This window comes from Mobula hypostoma, chromosome 10 (assembly GCF_963921235.1).
Source record: "Mobula hypostoma chromosome 10, sMobHyp1.1, whole genome shotgun sequence".
NCBI lineage: Eukaryota > Metazoa > Chordata > Chondrichthyes > Myliobatiformes > Myliobatidae > Mobula > Mobula hypostoma.
In genome coordinates this window covers 83,576,475-83,597,153 of record NC_086106.1, presented here as the reverse complement: position 1 = coordinate 83,597,153, position 20,679 = coordinate 83,576,475, and the positions used below count along the sequence as shown (strand labels likewise).

General features: G+C 38.5%; 1 protein-coding gene across 5 annotated transcripts in view; it reads left to right on the top strand.

The window, feature by feature from the left end:
* Positions 1-20,679, top strand: part of bcorl1 (BCL6 corepressor-like 1) — a 220,225-nt gene that overhangs the window by 105,213 nt on the left and 94,333 nt on the right. For 2 of the 5 annotated variants that reach the window (XM_063060734.1, XM_063060733.1), the window contains one exon: positions 12,258-12,391. In XM_063060734.1, the coding sequence (XP_062916804.1) occupies positions 12,306-12,391 (86 nt within the window). In that variant the 5' untranslated portion in view covers positions 12,258-12,305. Of the gene's footprint in view, positions 1-12,257; positions 12,392-19,195; positions 19,248-20,679 lie in introns of those variants that run through there. The other 3 variants (XM_063060735.1, XM_063060737.1, XM_063060739.1) reach the window with 3 other exon arrangements.

The window sequence follows — 20,679 nt, the reverse complement described above, 5'->3', positions numbered from 1 at the left end:
CCCTTCTTAAGTCACCAAAGCTCACCCCGATGCTTCTCTTCTCCTTGCCCAACTGCTGCACCGATAAATCATGCCCACTATTACCCCCAGCCACTCCTTACCTTATATTTTGTACACTGGCTGGTTGGCTATTAAATGTGTAAGGTTTGTTTTGTTGAGCAACATACAATTTAGCAATGGTGGGCATTTACACAAAGCATGCAGTCTCTACTGTGTATTTTTCCTGTTGTGGATGTATACTATAGCAATGCTGCAGAAAAAGTTGCATTCTAATTGTAATGCAAACCAGAACATCAGTCAAGTTGTATGGCTGTTATTCTGGTTAACTCAGAAACTAAACTACAATTGGATGGTGTTTACTTGGTACACATTTTATGGGGAAAATAGGTTGCAATTTGACTTGCTATGGTTCAAGAGCATTCTTGCCAATGATCCTTCATTTTCTTTCCTGACCTATATTCACCAAGGATGCAGATCTGCAGAATCCTTGTGCATGAGCAACTCCATAGATTGAAATATCCATTACTACGTACTAAATGTCTCCCTGTGCTGAGGGCGAGGACGGGTGGAATATGGGTTGCATTCCTAGATATGGTGCGAATTATGCTTTCCATAACATGGGAATTGTCTGTAGGAAGTTATACATAGATATTTTGATCTATTAAGTTTCTCATGATTACATACTCTGTTCATGTAAGAAAAATCAGTAATTTTGCATTCCTGTTAGATATTTGTCAGCAAAGATAAATTGCATGAATTCAGAAATATGAGTTGGAAACAAAATGAATTTTGTGTTTATTTATTTACTTTTAACGCAAAATTTGTCAGAGAAAATTTTATTCTGTATCTCAAAACTTTTGAGTAGTGATTTGTAAATTCTGTAAGGATGAAATTCTGTAACCTGAATGTCCATTATGCAGGAGTTGCTTATACTTATGATTGTTCAAAACAAAAGCTCTCAGATATAAGATTTCCAAGCCTGCTCTAGACTTATAAGTTGTCAGTTTAAGTGGCACCATTCTCTTTATATTGCTTCTGATCCAAATGACTGTCTGGTTTAAGGCTGAAGTTGTACATTTCAAAAGTACCTTTGAACTTTGTTGCACAATGTCTTGTGCTTGTTTACTTTAGTGATTAGGATTCTCACATGATCAGTCGAAACCCTTTTGATGAGAGCTTTTGATGATACACATTACTTCATGATGGGCTCAGATAATTTTTTTATGGCATACCTTATAGTAGAGAATACTACATGGTACCATTTTAATCTGTGTCACTTTCAAATTATGTCTGCTAGGTATAAAAATAAAATTGGCCCACACCTGACCTGATTATAGCTGGCCTGAACCCGTCATGCAGGACAGGTTCTGTAAAACTCCCATCAGTTAGCCAGATTTTGTGCTGGCAATACTTTCTAGACTTTCTGGCTATTTGCATACAACAAAGTTTATTGCATTCCACAACATGGAACCTTTGTAAATAAATGCATAAACAGCATGACCAAGCCTGAGGTCTTTTTTATAAACGACTGGCCCAACTGTATAACTTTGGACTCTGGGTGCCAACAGTTTATGTAACGACATTGGATGGTAAAAATTCCTTAGACCTTGGTCGCTAGACCTAAATGTGCAATGTAGCACCAGCTCTAAGTTGCACTCTGTTTCAAAATTTGGTTCCATATTAAGACAAAGGAACTGAATATCTGTGTGCCTTCAATTTATATAGATGAAATTCCTACCCAGAATCATCTAAAACAAGATAATTTTTCCCTATGTTATTTAATGCTGATATCAATAAACTAAGTTGATTGGTTTTTCAATCTAATGCTTTAAAAATACTTCAGATTTAAAACTAAATTTACTGTATAGCCAGTATACTGGCAATAAGGTGAACATTTAATTCTTTGGAGTTAGTCTCAGTTTTTAGTGGATTAGAGGCAGCAATTTTCTTTTATTTCAACTCAAGCAGAAGTCTTTGATGTTATAGTTGGATAGTTGACTCAGTATATTGACTATCCAACAACTTCCCCATTGCTAATGTTAAACTGGGAGTCTATTACAGCCCTTCACCTTAAAATCAATTCTACTGAAGATGGAATTGAATTTTGGAAGCGACATACATCATATAACTGCTTATTACATGGACATTTAATGGAATTAACTGTGATGAAAGTATTCTGAGTCAATCCCAATAAACATGATGCTAGTGCCACAGAAAATGATGGGTACCCTTGGTGCAAGGACGGGACTTTGCATTGCTTACTCCTACCAATGTTGTGCTTGAACAGATGCAAAATTGCTGAGGATGAAGTCAGGTAGATTTGTGAAAATATAGACAATTATGAGAACTGATAAGCTTTCAGCAGTGTGCCTTAACTGCCTATCAGAACTATCCAGAGTGCAGCAATCATGAGACGCTTTGTGGACCAAATGTCACTGTATATATCCTGATGGGGAGAAAAAAAGTATAAGCGATGTATAGGTAAAAAGAGCAAAAAAAAAGATTCCAGTCTCCACCCCCACCCCCTGAAGTTCAGCCTCATTTCCAAGTGTTAGCCAAAGAAATTAGATTTTCTATAACCTATAAACCATGAATGAATCAATGGCAGATCTGACTGAGAGTAGTGCTTTAACAAATGAGCCCTTCTGAGAATCAATTTCCAATCTAGTTGGATGTGTGTTTCCTCCCTGCTTACCGGGAAATGCATGTGGAGAGCTCAAACTACCATACTTGTTCAAAGCCACTGACATTCAGGCCACCACAAAATTTCTGTGTGAGGAAACAAGAAATGCTAAACAGGCAGTTTTGGAATTCGGTAAGGATGCTTCCTTCAGTTCGGTCATGCAGGAGTATGAGCGTGGTGAGCTGATTTGAACGAACTGTATGAAACCATGAGAAACGGGAACCAGAGTAGACCAGTCTGCCTCTCTAACATTCAATAAGATCATGGCTGATCTAGTCATGGCCCAAAAGGCAGGACTTCCTGGACGCCACCCATTTCAATTCCCCTTCCTATTTGCATTCTGACATATCGGACTATAGACTGCTCTACTGCCATGATGAAGTCACTTTCAGGTTGGAGGAGCAACACTTGATATTCTGTCTGAGTTGCCTCCAACCTGATGGCATGAACTTCGATTTCTCTATCTTGTGGTAATTTCTTCCCTCCCTCTTTTTTTCCATTCCGGCTCCACTCTTACCCCTTTCTTTTCAACTCGCCTGCTCATCACCTCCCACTGTACCCTCCTCCTTCCCTTTCTCCCATTGTTCTATCAGATTCCTTCTTCATTCCTTTACCTCTTCCAATATCACCTTCTTTCCACATTCCCCCTCCCCCACCTGATTTAACTTATCAACTGCCAGTTTATACTACTTCCCCTCCCCCCACCTTCTTATTCTTGCTTCTTCTCCCTTCCTTTCCAGTGCTGATGAAGGGTCTCGACCCAAGATGCCAAGTGTTTATTGCCGCCTGACTTTTTAAGTTCCTTCAGCATTCTGTGTGTGTGTTTCTCTGGATTTCCAGCGTTTGCCGAATTTCTTGTGTTTATACTCAACACCACTTTTCTGCTTTCTATATATACCACTTAACTCTTTTGTAGATGTGCCTGTTATTTTCCACCTTGAATATATTCAATGTCTCTTCCTCAGCACTTTGAGACAGAAAACTCCCAAGAATTATAACCTACTGAGTGAAGGAATTCTTCTTTACCACTGCCTTAAGTGGGCAAATTCCTATTCTGAAGCAATGTCACTAGTTCTAAGTACATTGGAACTCTGATAATCTAGCATCCAATTGTTTGGAAATCCCAATGGTTTGACAATTCGGTTACTCATTTACACACTAACTCTTAATTGCAGACCAGCGTTCTTGTGTGTATTACTGGGAATGTAGGTCAGCAGGTGGGAGGTCAGAGTACTCTTGGGAAGGTGGGTAGGTTTGCAACTAGAATCAGAGTGTGGAGTCGGGGCTGGATCTGAAACTTACAAATTGTAACTCAGCAGTGTGTGTTTTCAATGTTCTCTTTATTGGGGTTCATTTCCCAGCTCCCTTTAAACTCACTGAGTTCACAGGAGGATCCATAATCAACAGTGTAACATGTAAACAAATATCATCCAATTATTTGGTAAATGTGGGGGACTGGCACCTAAGTCATAAGGGTGCCAAGACTGGAATTTTTACAGTAGTCTCACAAGGGAAACCTCCTTTCTGTATCCACCCTATCAATAATTCTGAGAACCTTGTGTTTCAGTAAAATTACTTCTCATTCTTCTGAACTCCTGTGGGTCAGTCATGTGAGCACAGCTCTAGGCAGCTTGATGACTTCAATATTTAATTTATTGCAGATTATATTAGATATAATGTTTCCACATTTTGTCCTGCTTTGCTTCATAATTGCAGATATGTTTACATTTACATCAGTGGCTGTTCATATTTTCATCTTTGACTGTGCTGTTTTGATGGGCATGGTTCTTTAAATATGCACCTGCTTAGACTGAGCTCTGATGATAACTGTCTCAGAAATTGTTAGAGATGGTTTTTCTGTTTTTATTTGAAATGATCGGGGACTTCAGCTGTATTAAATCTAATGAAAAATTCCCCTTAAGTTAATTCCTACTGGATAAGTAATGCAAGTTAAAGAATGACTCACTTTGAAATGCAAAAAGCCTATAACTTCTATATTTTTAAAGCAAATTTATCCTCACTGTCTTTTCATATCCCATCTGAACATGATCTCATCCTGCACATCTGTTGTCATCATTATCACTTTAAAAACTGACATAATTTTGCCTGTGAAGATGGAATGTTATAATTGTGCAATAACTGAATAGGTTCAGAGCACGACATTTCCAGCAAAGATAACTTTTCAGCAGTATGTAAAATTGTGCTGTTATATTTTCTTTGTTTTAGAAGTCTGTATCTTAAGTTAGTTTGTTAATCATTGAAACCAGGTGACCTTTGAAATGCTGTTGTAGTAAACTGAAATATATCCTAAGGAGTTGTTTGAAGTTTAGAAAATTAGTTTAAACATTTGTAAGTATAGAAATGTAAAACAGTTCAATTAAGATTGTGTGTTGGTTATGGCATAACGCAATTGTTTATTGATCTGCTTGACAAATATATTGGACTTTAAAGCAAAACCTACCCTAGTAGATTAAGCAAAATCTTACAGTCCAGCTTTTTAATTTGTTCTGAAATTCTTATTTTGCTGCTTAACTTACTGGTTAACTGATAAAAGCTGACTGAATTTTCTGAAAAATCAGATTAAAAAAACCTGCAGATGCAGTTAAAAATCTCAGATCAGACAGCAGAAAGAGAAACTTAGAATACTTCATGTCTTCTTGCTGAGTTTTTCACATGTTCCCTGTTAATAATAATTGAATTTTCTGGTGTACACGTCTTCAATTGACCTTTTGCCAATTCGAAAGAAGAAATTTTGGGACATACTGTAAATCATTTCAGCAATATTGGATTTTTTTCTAATTCTTTCATGGGGAATGGCCATCTCTTCCAACCCCAGTATTTATATGTAGTGACATATCATCCTAAAGGAGGTAGTAGTGAATATCTTGAACTGATTGAAGAACAGAATTGATAAGCATGAATTTCCTGGATTTTGACGGGGCAACAATGCACGATATCAAAGTATTGTCGATATACTTTTGCCTCTGCCCTCCTACATTGGTAGAGAGTATGAATTGGTACTGTCTAAGAAGTCTTGACAGTCTAATATATGATGTGAATGTTGAATGCGATGATTAGGCAGGTTACGTTGTTTCGGGTGTTCCTGGGACTGATCCGATTGACCATTAACAAGCATTTCTGTTTTTAGAGTGTTAGGACTCCAGTCAGATAGAAATTACTTGATTCCTTGTAAAGGGTCTCGGCCTGAAGCGTCGACTGTTTATTCCTTTCCATAGATGCTGCCTGACGGGCTGAGTTCCTCCAGTATTTTGTGTATGTACCTCTACTTCTCGATACCCACTACCATTAATGCGTCGTGATAACCATACTGCTGGCAAAAACCTTTCAGTGAGCAGCGCCTGGCACGTTTTAGTTTTAACGAAACGAACTGCATCAGTGGTTGAAAGCTGCCATATGAATTTCGGAGATCCCAGTGAGGCTGAAGCTGGAAATAATTCAGTTACCACACGCCTGGAATCTGATGGGACGTGACTGACTTGTGGGTGTTGTTTGTTTGGCCCTTCCCGGTCGTTGACCGCTGCGGTCACAGCGAAGTCCCTAAACTACAAAACCCAGAATACCTTTCGCCCACCGGCACTTGCTCGCTGTATTCCAGGTTGTGTGTTGCGCCCGCTGTTCCTCCGCCGTTTTGCCTATGGAAATGCCGTGTCAGTTCTCACGTCGACTGGGATGTCCACCACCAAGGGGGCAGAAAGCGGCGAATGCTTATAACTCCGACACGCCGTCGCCACACTTCAGATCCGCGGTAGTGCGAGCGGCACCTCGCGCACCTCCCTCGCGAGCGGCGGGGCGGAGCGGAGCTGGCTGAGGGCGGCGCTGATTGGCCAATGCCCCAGCTGTGTAACGAACGACCGGGGTCATTTAAATATCCTGAGCTGGTCGCGGGTGGTTAAAGCAGCAGGTACCTACCAGTCGTTCGTAAGCAAACCTGTGAGGCTGGCCGGTTTGAAATAACCCCAGTTTCCATTTCTTTAACAGTGTGATGGTATGTCCGAAGCAGAAGGATTCTGTACTAAGTCATCGAGCCAGTGGGGGGCCCGATGGATTTGGGTGGGGGGGGGGGCAGGCATTTCGGCCGTATATTCAGCGGCCAAACACACGGTGTCATTTACACACCTTTCAGTCTAGATGCTTGCATCAATACATTTTACTAAATAGAGTTGATGCTGAGGAAGCTGTGACTAGGACAGCGAAACCTAGTGAGGTTTGACAAACTCAGCCCCCCAAAAAACCCCCGAATTGACGCAATTTGGAGCATAATACAAAAAATCTACTTTTGAATAACCAGATTAAAACTAGTGATTACATTTTATACACTTAAAAGGATAATGTATGTTTGTATAACTTGTATACCCTTGGGAAGATCTTAAGTGATCACAACTAATTTGGTCTTTGAAGTATAGCTGCTGGCTTAGTATATGGGGAATAAAATAATTTAAAGGTTTCAAAAATATAGTTGGTTTGGAGATAATTTATAGTTGGATGGTATTGACATAATTTTTGTCCCATTTATGTTTAATGATTTATGTCAAGATACTTGGGATATTTTTAAAAAAAAACCTTTTGCAGTGATGGGGTTTGTGTTTCATAGTTTTACCAAAATGTGCAAGTAAAGGAATAGTTTGAACCTGTGATCTTCTAATTTTGTGATTTATCGGCTTAAATTGCTCTGATTCACCAAGTCTATATATTAAGAGTGTCTTACAAAAGCAAGTTTTCGTTTGAAAAACCCTGCACACAATAAAAATAAAATTTAAAAAAAAAGAAAAACCCTGCACACATCTTTTACATCTTCTGAACATCTTGAATAAATTGCAGAAATGAATCAATTTGGAAATAAAGTTTTGAAATATAGGCCACCATTGAATTGGAATTATTCAGTGCAGAAACACACCATTCTGCCTTCTGTATTTCTACTGGCCATCAAGCCCCTGTTGATGCTAATCCCATTTTTATCCACAGGTATTCGCCATCAATATCTTCCCAGTTTTCTTGCCACCCACTCATACTTGGGACAGTTTAGACAACCCATTTCCAGTGTCTGGCATGTGAGAGAAATCAAAATGCCTGGGCAAAGGGAGATCATGTAAACTTGTGTAGGCAGTATTGGAAGTTTTGCATTAACTCAATCAAGAATACATCATAGTTCAGGTGAAATAAATGTATTGATTAAAGACTTGGAAGAAGTCTGAAAAAGACATAGCCACAGGAGAGAGTGGATGTTTCTGTTCATATTCCAGAGATAACTTTGAAGCCCTTTTTTTGAAATAAACATTGAATGTCAAATAACATCATTCATGTGTTTTCTAACTTGGCCTCCTCCAACTTTAAGTACTTAACTTTGGTAAGTCTGCCCTCTGGTGGTGTAATGAAAAAAAAATACACATTATTGCAGGACAGGAAAGTCCTGGACAATCCTGTTTCAGGGATCAGGGATATTGATAGTTTTCCATGATGGAAGTGTATACTGTGTTCAAATATTTTAATATCCGCCACTATGTTTTGCAAATGCCTTTCTTCTGGTTTTGAGATCAAGATCACATGTGATTGCTGAAATACAAGTAGAAATAAATTACTACAGCAGCTCTGAATTGCTAATTCACAATCTGAGGGAGGGAAAATTATGTTTGAAAACTATATCTTGAATTTATTAGAGTAAAAATGGTAAATTATATTGACAGCTATTTGTAGGTGTATTGCATGTATAATATAGGACAAAGAACAGTTGGGTTTAATCAAACTGATTTAATAAATATATGCAGTACTGTGCAACGGTCTTAGGCACCCTAGATTTTTTTATTTGGTGTCAGATGGTATGGCCTCCGCTGAGCCCTGATTTCAACATCACTGAGGCTGTCTGGGATTACCTGGAGACACTGAAAAAAACGAGATAGCCAAAGTCTGCAGAAAAACTGTGGCAACTCCTCCAAGAAGCTTGTAACAATCTACAAGCCAATTTTCTTTTAAAATTACAAGAAACAGTGTACCTAAGACAATTGATGTAGTTTTGAAGGCAAAGTGTGGTCACACCTCATATTGATCTGATTTAGTTTTTTACTGTTTACTGCTCTTTATAGTAATTTTTTGATATTTAGAATTTTTTTCATTATTTTTTGAAAGCATCTTTGCTTTACAGATTTTTTTTTACATGTGCCAAAGACTTTTGCACAGTGCTGTAATACACCTGTAAGTAATGCAGTAGAATTTACTTGAAAGAGGAATACCTAAAATTATAATTTTTTAAAATGGGTCTTGAAGTTCATCAGTTGAAAACTCAGGAATTGCTTTCCTTTGTGTTTGAGCTATTATATTTCCTGTTTGTTTATAAAGCCCTAAATGGGCTGGCCCCCTCCTATATCGCAGACCTTCTAACCCCTTATTCTATTTCCAGGTCTCTCAGGTCGGCTGACTTGGGGCTCCTGGCTGTCCCATGGTCTAAATTTAAGTTCAGGGGTGACCGCGCCTTTGCTGTTGTAGCTCCTAGACTGTGGAACAGCATTCCCCTCCCTATCAGATCTGCCCCCTCCATTGACTCTTTTAAGTCCAGGCTCAAAACTTACCATATTTTATTCACTAGCTTTTGAATCTTCCTGATGTGGCTGATTTTGGCTTGTGCCTAGGCTCATGTGTTGTTTATTTTGTGCCTATAAACTGTGTGCCTTGTTGTTTATATCTGTGTTTCTTGTATTTGTGATTTTTGCTACCTGTTATGGTTTGTACAGCACTTTGGTCAACATGAGTTGTTTTTAAATGTGCTTTATAAATAAATTTGGCGTGTGTTGGCATGTGGCCAAGTGGTTAAGGCGTTCATCTAGTGATTTGAAGGTCTCTAGTTCGAGCCTTGGCTGAGGCAACGTGTTGTTTCCTTGAGCAAGGCACTTAACCGCACATTGCTCTGTGCCGACACCGGTGCCAAGCTGTATGGGTCCTAATGCCCTTCCCTTGGACAAGATTGGTGGCGTGGAGAGGGGAGACTTGCAGCATGGGCAACTGCTGGTCTTCCATGCAACCTTGCCCAGGCCTGCGCCCTGGAAACCTTCCAAGGCGCAGATCCATGATCTCATGAGACTAACAGATGCCATTTATTATAAATACATTTGACTTGACTTATATTTGTTTTTGTCAGATGCATTCTATTGTTTAATTTTCAAAATGCTGCTACTTTTACCTTTTTTTTAAAGTTACTTTGGACAGGAACTATTTACATCTTTTAGGCTTTGTGGTAACCAGGCATAGCATCTACTTGGACCTGATGCAAGGTCTCGACCTGAAACCCTTGCAGTTTCCTTCCCCTAGTCACAGATGCTGCTTGACCTGTTGAGTTCCTCTAGCATTTTTTTTTGCTCTAAATTCCAGTGGTCTCTTGGTGTCCCTAGCATTTGCCAGTTTGGCGATCTGCAAGTGATAGCAAGGAAACAAACCTAGAGAACAGGTTTTCAAACATAATGAAAAACACTTTGTTCATTAGAATTAAAAACAAAGCCAATGGCAATGTAGGGTTCTGCATTTTGATTGCCAAATGTGCTTGTATAGGTGCACATTGCACTTTTCTTTCCCACTGTTCCCAGCTAGTAAAGAACAGATACTTTTCCCATGTTTTCTGATAACAGTTAACATCATCTTTCTCCCTACCAGTTCCTCAAGGTACTATCTCCAATTTTCCCTTCTCATTACACCTCTAGATTCCTAATTATAACTTTCTGTTCTTGGGGAAACCTTAAAGACTAAACATTTATGGAATGACAGATTCTCCCGCTCCTTTCTGTCTCTCAGCTTCAATTATTAAGTTAACATTTTCAATGAGTACATATAACGTCAGGCAGCTATTTTCAATACCACACACACACAATGCTGCAGGAACTCAGCAGGTCAGGCAGCATCTGTTGAAATGAATAAACAGTCATTGTTTTGGGTTGAGACCATTCTTCATGCCATCAGGTTGGAGGCTACCCAGAGGGAATATAAGGTGTTGCTCCTCCACCCTGAGGGTGGCCATATCTTGGCACAGGAGGTGGTTATGGATAGGAATGGCCATGTCAGAATAGGAATGGGAATTGGAATTAAAGTGCTTGGTCACTGGAAAGTTCTGGTTTTGGTAGATGGAGCGGAGGTGCTCGACGAAGTTATGACGGGTCTCACCAATGTAGAGGACGCTATATTGGGAGCTCCAAACACAATAGACAATCTCAGTAGATTCACAGGTGAACTGTTGTCTCACCTGGAAGGACTGCTTGGGGTTTCGAGTGGAGGTGAGTGAGCAGGTGTTACACTTCGGCCGCTGGCAGGGATAAGTGCCAGGAGGGAGATTAGTGGGGAGGGACAAATAGACAAACGAGTTACAGAGGAAGTGATCCTGGTGGAAAGCAGAGAGAGAGGGGTGGGGTTAAAGATATTTTTGGTGGTAGGATCCTTTTGGAGATGGCGGAAGTTGTGGAGGAGGATGTGTTGGATGTGGAGGCTCACGGGGTGGTAGGTAAGGACGAGGAACCATTGAGACTGTTAACTGTTTATGGTGGTGGGAAGATGAGGTGAACGTAGATGTTTGAGAAATGGAGGAGATGTGGATGAGGGCAGCATTAGTGATGTCCTGGAGTGGAAAGCTGTGGTGGTGATGAAGGAATTGAGAAAAGAGAATAGCGTTTTTACAGGAGAAAGGATGGGAAGAGATATAGTTAGGATAACTGTAGGAATTGGTAGGTTTATAAAAGATGTCACTCGACAGTATATCTCCAGGGATGGAGACAGAGAGATCGAGAAAGGGGAGGGGTGGATTGTTTTCAAATCCTAAGTACTTAGTTTAAGTTCTTTGGTGAGATGCTACTTAGCAATCAAAATTGGTTCTGGAAGCAGATCATATCCTTTATAACAGCTGTTGTGACTTACTTACTTAATGAAGGTTAGTATTCATGGCAAGTGCTCACAAGAAGTTTGTCCAGAGAACTAGCAATTTCTTTTTAAACTTCAATTATAATGGAGAATTTGTTTGTATTGTTCATTCAGACCAATATGAGTTCTAATTATGCATTGTCAGGTGTTGACCTCCAGAATGCCTTCATTATTGAGTGGTAACTGATTTCATCCTTTCTCTAAATATACCTAGCATTTTTGCATATTGTGAACTTTCCAGAAAAATTAGTGTTTATCAGTTATAGATGACATAAAAACAAACCCTCAGCGGGTCAGGTAGTTAATATTTCGGGTCCAAGCCTCTTCATCAGACTTGATTCCAGATCTGTTGTGTATTCCCAACATTTTTTTCTTAGATTTCCGGCATCATGCATTTTACTTAGTTTTTTGATTCATCTGAAGTCCAGCAGACAATGGAAACCATGTGTTACATATTCCAATATTCAGTTTCTTCTGTGGTCCAATGAGGAACTGAATATTCAAGCAGCCAGAGCTGCATGGTCATTACAGGTATTTAGGACGTTGGCATCTGCTTTTAATAACAAAAAATTTAGAATGATGGTAGTAGTGTTTTATTTCAGCCTTTGGAACGGGAATATGTTACAAGTACTTGCGCTGTTGTTAATGGTCATCTTTTATCAATCAGGTTGGAGCAGTGAAGCAGTGGGACTACTGTGATTGGCCTTCACCTGTCATGCTCGCCACAGCCTCGCTGTATAACAGCATCCACGATTGGACACAAACTGACTGTATACGGATGTGTGGCATTAAGGAAGATAGGTAAGTGTTACTACAACAGAATGAATAAAAACAGTGTCTGGTTGAACCAGAGTTTGTGCGAATCTACTGAATTACAGCAGAAAAATATAATGTACATACAGAACATAAAAAAGACCAAAGAACCTAAACCCTTTCCTTTTGCCAACCATTTGTCTTTTTGCCATTAATCACATTTTTTCTCTACAGTAGCTATAATTTATGCTATTTTATAAGTGGATTATAATCAAGTCACTGCATGGAGGTGTAAGGGGTAATTGTTCAGCATCATCATTACGTGCTCTGTCATATGACATAGGTGACCATGGTCTCATGACCGTGATTGTTCTTGGCAAATTTTTTTTACAGAAGTGCGTTTGCCATTGCCTTCGTCTGAGCAGCGTCTTTACAAGATGGTTGACCCCAGTCTTTATCAGTACTGTTCAGAGATTATCTGCCCAGCATCAGCGGTTGCTTGATCAGGACTTGTGATATGCACCAGTTGCTCATAGGACCATCCAAACCTGCTCTCATGGCTTCACGTGACCCTGATCGTGAGGCTAAGCAGATGTTACACCTTGCCCAAGGGTGACCTGTAGGCTAGCAGAAGGAAGGAGTGCCTTGCACCTCCTTTGGTAGAGACATACCTCCATCCCACCACCCAGGGTAATTATTAGTGAAGCAAGACTGGAGCAATCTGAAGCCTCCAAAATGAGGTCAAAGGGGTGTAGTTCGGAGGGAGATGAACATGATGAGACCTTGGCCTATCTTGTTAATTAAAGGGTTATGCGTTGCAATATATCAGAATATGAAAAAGTGTTTTGATGTGGGCAGAAGAATTATTACATGGCCAACACTGCTAGAAGGGATCAGAAGAAGATCAGAGAATTCCTCAATAGTTTTAAATAGGAGAATGAAAACTTGAAGTAGAACATTCAGTAGCCAATTTAAATTTCAGTGTCATCAAACAGGGGTGGTTATTGCTGGTTTTTGTATTAAATGGTATGAACCAATGAGGTTTAGCTGGGTTGAAATTTTAAAAGAATAGAGGGTGGAATCTTGCTGCAGAGAAGTGGAGATTCTGGAGAAGTGGAGATTTTAGCACCAGGTTAACTGAGTTACATAATGGTGACTGACAGCGCTCTAGAAGAGCTGCTGCCAGTGACCCTGCTATTATCTGTGTGGTGCTTGTACATTTTCTTGCTTTGACTGTGTGGATCTCCTCATCCTAAAGATATGCAGGTAAATAGGCTACAATAAATTGCTGCCTGATCTGAAAGTTGATGAAAATGTGGGGGAAATAAAAATAGAAGTAGGATTAGTGTAAGTGGATGGCTTATGTTGACTCTGCAGCTCAGAGATCCTGTTTTTGTGCTAAATGACTTCACATGAAAGATGGTGTAGACTGTGGGGATTTTTGATGAGGTGAAATACTCTGATCAAGATAAAACAGGATATGACTTACGTGAATCATTTGAGAGAATGGTTGAGATATTGTGCAGATGGTGGTGAGTAAGAGTTTGCAATGATAGCCAAAAAAGCCGACTTTTCTTTTTATCGTAGTTCAGCAGAAGGATTGGAACTTGATAGGAGCTGCCGACATTTCTGTTCAGATCTGTTTACATCTATTGTCATAAGTGCCACTGTGTTTGTGATTCCCATTCAAACTTACTCAAAGCGCTTTGCCAATGATTCCCATACTGAACTCTAAAGTTGAACTTGGAGAATGTAAAGGTGTAGTGCAAATGTTCTACAACTCCTCAGCAGTTTCACTGGAGAATATACTTGAGTCAGAATGCATCTGATGCTGAAACAACAAAATCATTTATTTGAATTAAGTGGCAGTGCTGCAAGGTCCAAAGATTAAGTATGAAATAAGTTGCATGATATGAAATAAAACATTCTGTGATGTTTTCAACTGAGTTGTATTTTTTAGCAATTTGATAAAATACATTTGAAAGTGGATAAAATAATAGTTTTTGCACTGGTTTTGCAAATGTTTGACGTATTTGACAACTAGCAAAGCCCATCCATCTGCCTCAGCCAGCTGTCCTTGTTTTTAAAGCAATTTTGTTGGTGGGGTTTGTTCTAACAAACTCACAAGACACATCACTGTGCAGAGTCCTGCTAGCTTGCATTATGAGTCTTTAGAGGCAATTTGACATCCAAGAGATTAGGTAACCCACTACTGGCAGCAAGTTCTGGTCCGTTGACTCGTGTCAAACCTGATAAGCATCATAGAATGGAGAGGTAATGGATAAGAGGTGTAGATGTAGAGTTGGACCTCAGGCAGATATATGAAAGTGTCTGGATATCACCAAGTGAGATATAGAGGAAAATGATGAGGTGCGATGTGGAGAAGCATGAATAGGAAAGCTGTCAGACATCAGAGGTAAATGCTAAAGTAACTTTTGGAAAATCAAGTTATGGTGAACATTGCTAAGGAAGAACCAGTTGAGGCAAGTTTCACCTGTGGAGGTTGACAGAGGCTGTTGTCCTTAAATATGTTAATGACTGCATAGAGATGAATGAGAAGGGATAACAATCATTTGCAAAGGTAGTGGTTGTTTTATTTTGGATCAAGTTCTGATGGGCGAGATGAAAACTTAGTTGTATGAAAAATCTACATGAATCAAGGAAGTTAAAACGTTAAAGGAGTTTGAAGTTGGACAGAGATAGAAAGGAGTGTGTCTTGTTTAAGCGGGTGATAGTGTTTTCTGAAAGAGATGTATCTTCACATTACCAAGCAACCTAAAGGTGACTTTTGATAATTGAGAGACAGCAGGTCTTGGGTTGTTTCACTACTAGCAAAAGATCTAGGAGTAGACAAAAGTGAAATTAAAGGAAGACACATTTTCAGGGCTAATACCAGAGAGAATGAGAGGAAAGTCTTGGCTTGGTATAAAAAGTCATGGGGAAGCAGCACTGGAAGCAGGTAGTTCCTTTTATTGTCTAACTAAATTTATGATTGCTGCATAGAAGAGTTGGAAGCAATTCAGGTAGTTAAGTTATTTTTGCACTTTAGATGATAATGAAGTATTGAGCTGAGGATAATGAATTTGGCACTTAGTCTGTTCACTTCATACATCAGAATATTACTAAGGATCATCATTGGCATCTGGTCATTATCTGGAAAGAATCTGTTGTACCAATTGTACTGTTGATTTTTTTTTAGGTCGTACCACATAGAGTCATACAACAGAGAAACAGGCTCTTCGGCCCACCTAGTTTGTGCCGTACTGTTATTCCGCCCAGTCCCATTGACTTACATACATCTCCTCTTAGGCAAACCTGCATCCACCACTTCCGCTGGCAGCTCATTCTGTATTTGCCCACTCATTGAGTGAAGAAGCTACCTCTCAGGTTCCCTTAAATATTTTACCTTAAACCTATGACTTCTAGTAGTGGTCTCGACAATCTCAGTGGAAAAAGACTGCATGTATTTTACCCTATGAATCCCTCATAATTTTGTATATATCTATCAAACCTCCCCTCATTCCCTGTCGCTCAAGGAAAAAATATCCTAACCTATTCAAACTTTTCCTGTAACTCGGGTCCTCATGTCCCAGCAACAATCCTTCAATTTTTTTTCCTGTACTTCTCCAATCTTATTGATCTTTCCTGTAGTAGGTGACCAGAACTCCGAACAATACTCCACATTTGGCTTCACCAATGTCTTGTACAACTTCAATGTAACATCCCAACTCCTGTACACGATACTCTATGATTTTTGAAGACCAGTGTACCTAAAGCTCTCTCTATGACACTATCTACAAATGGATTTAATGTACTGAGGGAGTTCTGTATTATTGCAGAAGATGTAATTGGGTATTACCTTGCTGCATGGTTTATTCCTTCAAGTGGACCTAAGGTAACCCAGTGAGCTATTTTGAAGGGTAGGGTGTGTTTTGATGTTTTGGCTAATATTTCTTGTTTAATCAGCATCACCAAAATACCTTGTTATGTAATTATCACATTGAATACGGGAGCTTGCTATGCATATATTGGTTATCATGTATCTTGCATTACTTTAATTTTTTAAAAGTCCTTCGACAGGGCTTAAAATGCATAGCGTTCTGAACATTTTGAAAGGCACTTTTTAAATACAAGTAGATATATATATATATATATATATATATATATAGAGGAGCCGATACATTCCTAAGATAGGAGTCAGAATATACCCCGGACAGATTAGATCAGATTAGATTTGCTGAAATTTGCTTAACATTGTAGAGTTGGAAGTAGCAGTCTGTCCACAATCATATAATTCTGATTAGATACGAGAGGGGTTGTCAGAGGATTGGAGGAATGCAAATGTTACATATCTATGCAGATTAGACAAGAGGGATAAATATTCCAACTAAATAGCATGAACCTAATGATGGTGTTTTGAGACCATATCAAGACTAAAACTGTTAAACACATTTATATTTGGCGAACTTGATTAAATTCTATTTTTTGTAGTAGCAGTGGGGGCTGATGAGGGTCATGCCATTATGTTCTGCATATTAACTACTGGAAGCTGTTTGATAAAGAATGAAAGAATGGACCTGTTACAGGGGACTGAAGTGGCAGTGGCTGTGGGGATATATGGGTAGTCAAGAGTTAGCAAACGGATCGTAGTGGGAAATCAGTCTTTTTGGACAATCAAAAAAAATGGGCAGTTGTGTACCAAGAACCTATTTTGCTTCTGCAGGTCTTTGTTAAGCAATCTAATCAGTCTTGTACATCCTTTCTGCAAATTATTGATGCAAGGTAGAATTTAGAGATGGCTAATGGGAATCTAGGGGGAATTGGTTATTGGGTAAAAGGACTGTTTTGTGAGCACGCATAGACCTTATATGATGTAGATGCTTCTACGTCTGTTGGTTTGTGGATGTGAAACATTTTGTTGTTTCAGCGTATTGTGCAAAACCTTTTTCCTCACTACTTTCTCTGGTACACTGATGGATATACTGCTGCCTTCTGCTCCCACAACGAATATGAAAATTTCACCTATTGCCCTGCCAATTTTCTTCTCTGGCTTTTATGTGGCCCATTTTAAATTTCATTCCCTTCAAGTTTCCAAATCCATTTCAGGGATTAGGTTCATAATCTTATCTTCTGAATTGGATAGAATGGAATGATATAACAAACTTCTCAAAACCAGAAAGAAGGACATGGGTTGCAGATGTATGAGAACACAGTTATCTTCAAGTTCCCCTACAACTTAGAAATACATTACCAGTCCTTTATCGGCACCAGGAATAAATGGTGGAACTCCCTACCCAGTAGCGTTATGGGGGTACTTTCACCAGAAGATCTGCAGCAATTCAAGAAGGTGACTGGTTATTCTGTCTTCAAGGCAATTAATAAAGGGCAATAAGTATTGTGCTTGCCTACAATGCAGGTTCCTCTACTGAAAAAAGAAGTATCCATCAGAAGCCTATATCTATGGATGTAGACAATCAGGGGTTTCAAAAGGGAAATGGACGAGAAAAAAATCTCTCCATTGGATTTCTGCATGTTCTATGAACACATAAATATCACCTTGTTAATCTGTTTTTTACAATTATTATTATTTATTTATTTATTTGTGATTTATGGTAATTTTATGCCTTTGGACTTTGGAGGCCCTCCATTGGTTGGGGGTCAACCATGGATGTTGCGTCCTAGCAGTCATAACACAAGTCAGGGCACTTTGCACTTCACTGCTGCTGCTGCAAAAAAAAACAAATTCCATGTCGTGTAAGTCAGTGATAATAAATCAGATTCTGATACATCTAATTTTGAATCAATTTTCTGGACCCCAGAATCCCATGTGTTGAAAGTAAAATTTGGATTAATAATCATTAAAGTGAATCATATAATTTTATTGTACTTCAGTAGCATTCTATTTCTCACTATAGGTTGTAAGTTGCATTTATTCTGTTGGTACTTTTTCCCTGAAGTGTTTTTTTATGTAATAAAATTGGGATTTTGACAAAATCATCACAACTCAAGAGCATTGGGTCATTTGAGAGAAGGAGATTGAGTGCTGGTTGAACATTTGCCTTGTGTATTAGTTGCTGGTTAAAACTTTACTATGAGCCCAAGTTAATGAAAATACTGATACATAGGACTTTTAAAACTTCAAGTACAAAAAAGAACTTGATTAAAGTTGGTTAGACAAATGGGGTGCAATAGTTAATAATATTAGGGAGTGGAGTTAAAGTTCAAAGTGAATTTATTATCAACACATATGTCACCATATATGATCCTGAGATTCATTTTCTTGCGGGCATATCCAATAAATCCAACTGGGCATTAAACCAGTGTCCAAAAGACGACAAACTGCGAATACAAAAAGAAATAAATAATAATAATAAATAATCAATAAATATTGAGAACATGAGATGAAGAGTCCTTGAATGTGAGTCCATAGATTGCGGGAACATTTTAGTCATGGGGCAAGTGCAGTTATCCTGTTTGGTTCAAGAGTCTGATGGCTGAGGGGTAATAGCTGTTCCTGAACCTGATGTTGTGAGTCGTGAGGCTCCTGTAACTTTTTCCTTCTGGATTCAGACCAGAAGACATTCTGTTGAAGCCCGGGCATTTGTGGTTAGTTTTTTTCACAAATATAAAGATTATAAAAATGGTAGGAGTGAAGTAGAGGAGTAATTGATTATTTTATGCCATTCAACAATTTTACAGCTAATGTATTGCTGCATGTATCATGCATTTAAGACTGGTCTATATGGAAAATAGCTGTATCCTCTGATGTTGGGGGATTTTATTTTATTTTAAGTTTTCAAGTCTATTGAGGATTTTAAGCAACTTACATGAAAATATTCTTTCTTTCCACAGGAGAACTATTTTGCATGGAAAACAACTTAATAGTTACTTCTCATAGCATAAGGTGAAATATAATTTTCTTTATGAATAACAAGCTAAATATAGTGTAGAGTATGATTGTAGATTCTCTGATGTTCAATTTTTTTGTAATCCAGAGGATGGGTGCGGTTACATTTGTCTGTCTGCATGTGCACTTGCGTATTGTTTTAAATGCAAATACATTTAGGTTATAAGGGTGCATTTGGGTGCAAAGAGGGAAATTTGGTCCCATAGTTACAATAGTGTAGAAACCATATTCACTGTGGCACTAAATCATACCAGGTTAAAAAGAAGCAAATTTAAAACAAAGTGGATGCTGACTTACGTGATCAAAGCCAGAAAAATAACTTAGACACTTTTGTTGGTTTCAGTGGCAGAGAAAAGTAAAATCACCAGTTTTTGATTTTTCAAGAATGTGGCGAAGGATGCCTTCTATATTTAACCAACACACTGTCACTGACTGGTTAGCTGCATGGGTGTGTAATCAATAGAGAAAGATAACTGAAAATATCATAATATTTCTAAACCTTATTTAAGCTCAGAAGAATGGGAAAAACTAGGACATACATTCACCATAAATTGGGCAACTATCCATTATCCAAATTAATTGTACTTTTTCTTTTCTTATTACCTTTATTCAGTGCATAAATTTGAAAGTTTAGTATGTTTTCTGTGAAGCTTTTTAAACAATGCTTTTTCCCATTCTCCTTGTACTTTCATAATTATTTAAAAATGTAGACATAATTAATTGATACATCAGTTTTGTACATGCAAATGCTTCTTTCTAAACTAATATTTAATCTTGTGAAATTTTAAACATTTTAATTGATACTACGGTGTATTACACCATGCTTAGAACAGTGAAATTTGGGGTATTTAGAGATGTGGGAAATTTACACCAACTCCTTTGTCTTCTATATTGCATAACTGCCAATATTTAGTCTGAGTCATTGTGTAAATAATAAGGGAAAATATGGTATATTTTAGTATTTCAAAGGATCAGAAAAACATAATCTGACAGTCCCAAGAAATAACAGGGAGAGGAGAAAAATTTAATAGATACACCTATTTTCTTTCTATAAGCACGGAAAATCATTTTCAAGACATTGAGTTTAGTGTGCCATTGCCATTAACACGTTTTAATAGAGGAAAATGTTATGGATATTTTTTTATTGGGATGCGGGAAAAGCTAGTGAGGCCCTTTGAACCGGGTGGCTTGCTGCTGTGGTTCAGAGGCAGTTAGAAATCAACTGTCTTGTCATGCCACACCAGGTAAGAATGGTGGCTTTCTTTATGTAACGATTGTTAACAAAACAAATGAGATTTTCATGGTTGTCTTAATGACTGTTCATCATATTAGTATTTTATTCAAATATTTAATTGATTGGATTAAAACTGTCCAGATACAGTGGTGGGATTTTTAACTCTTGATGCTGAATCTTTAATCCAGCCTTCTG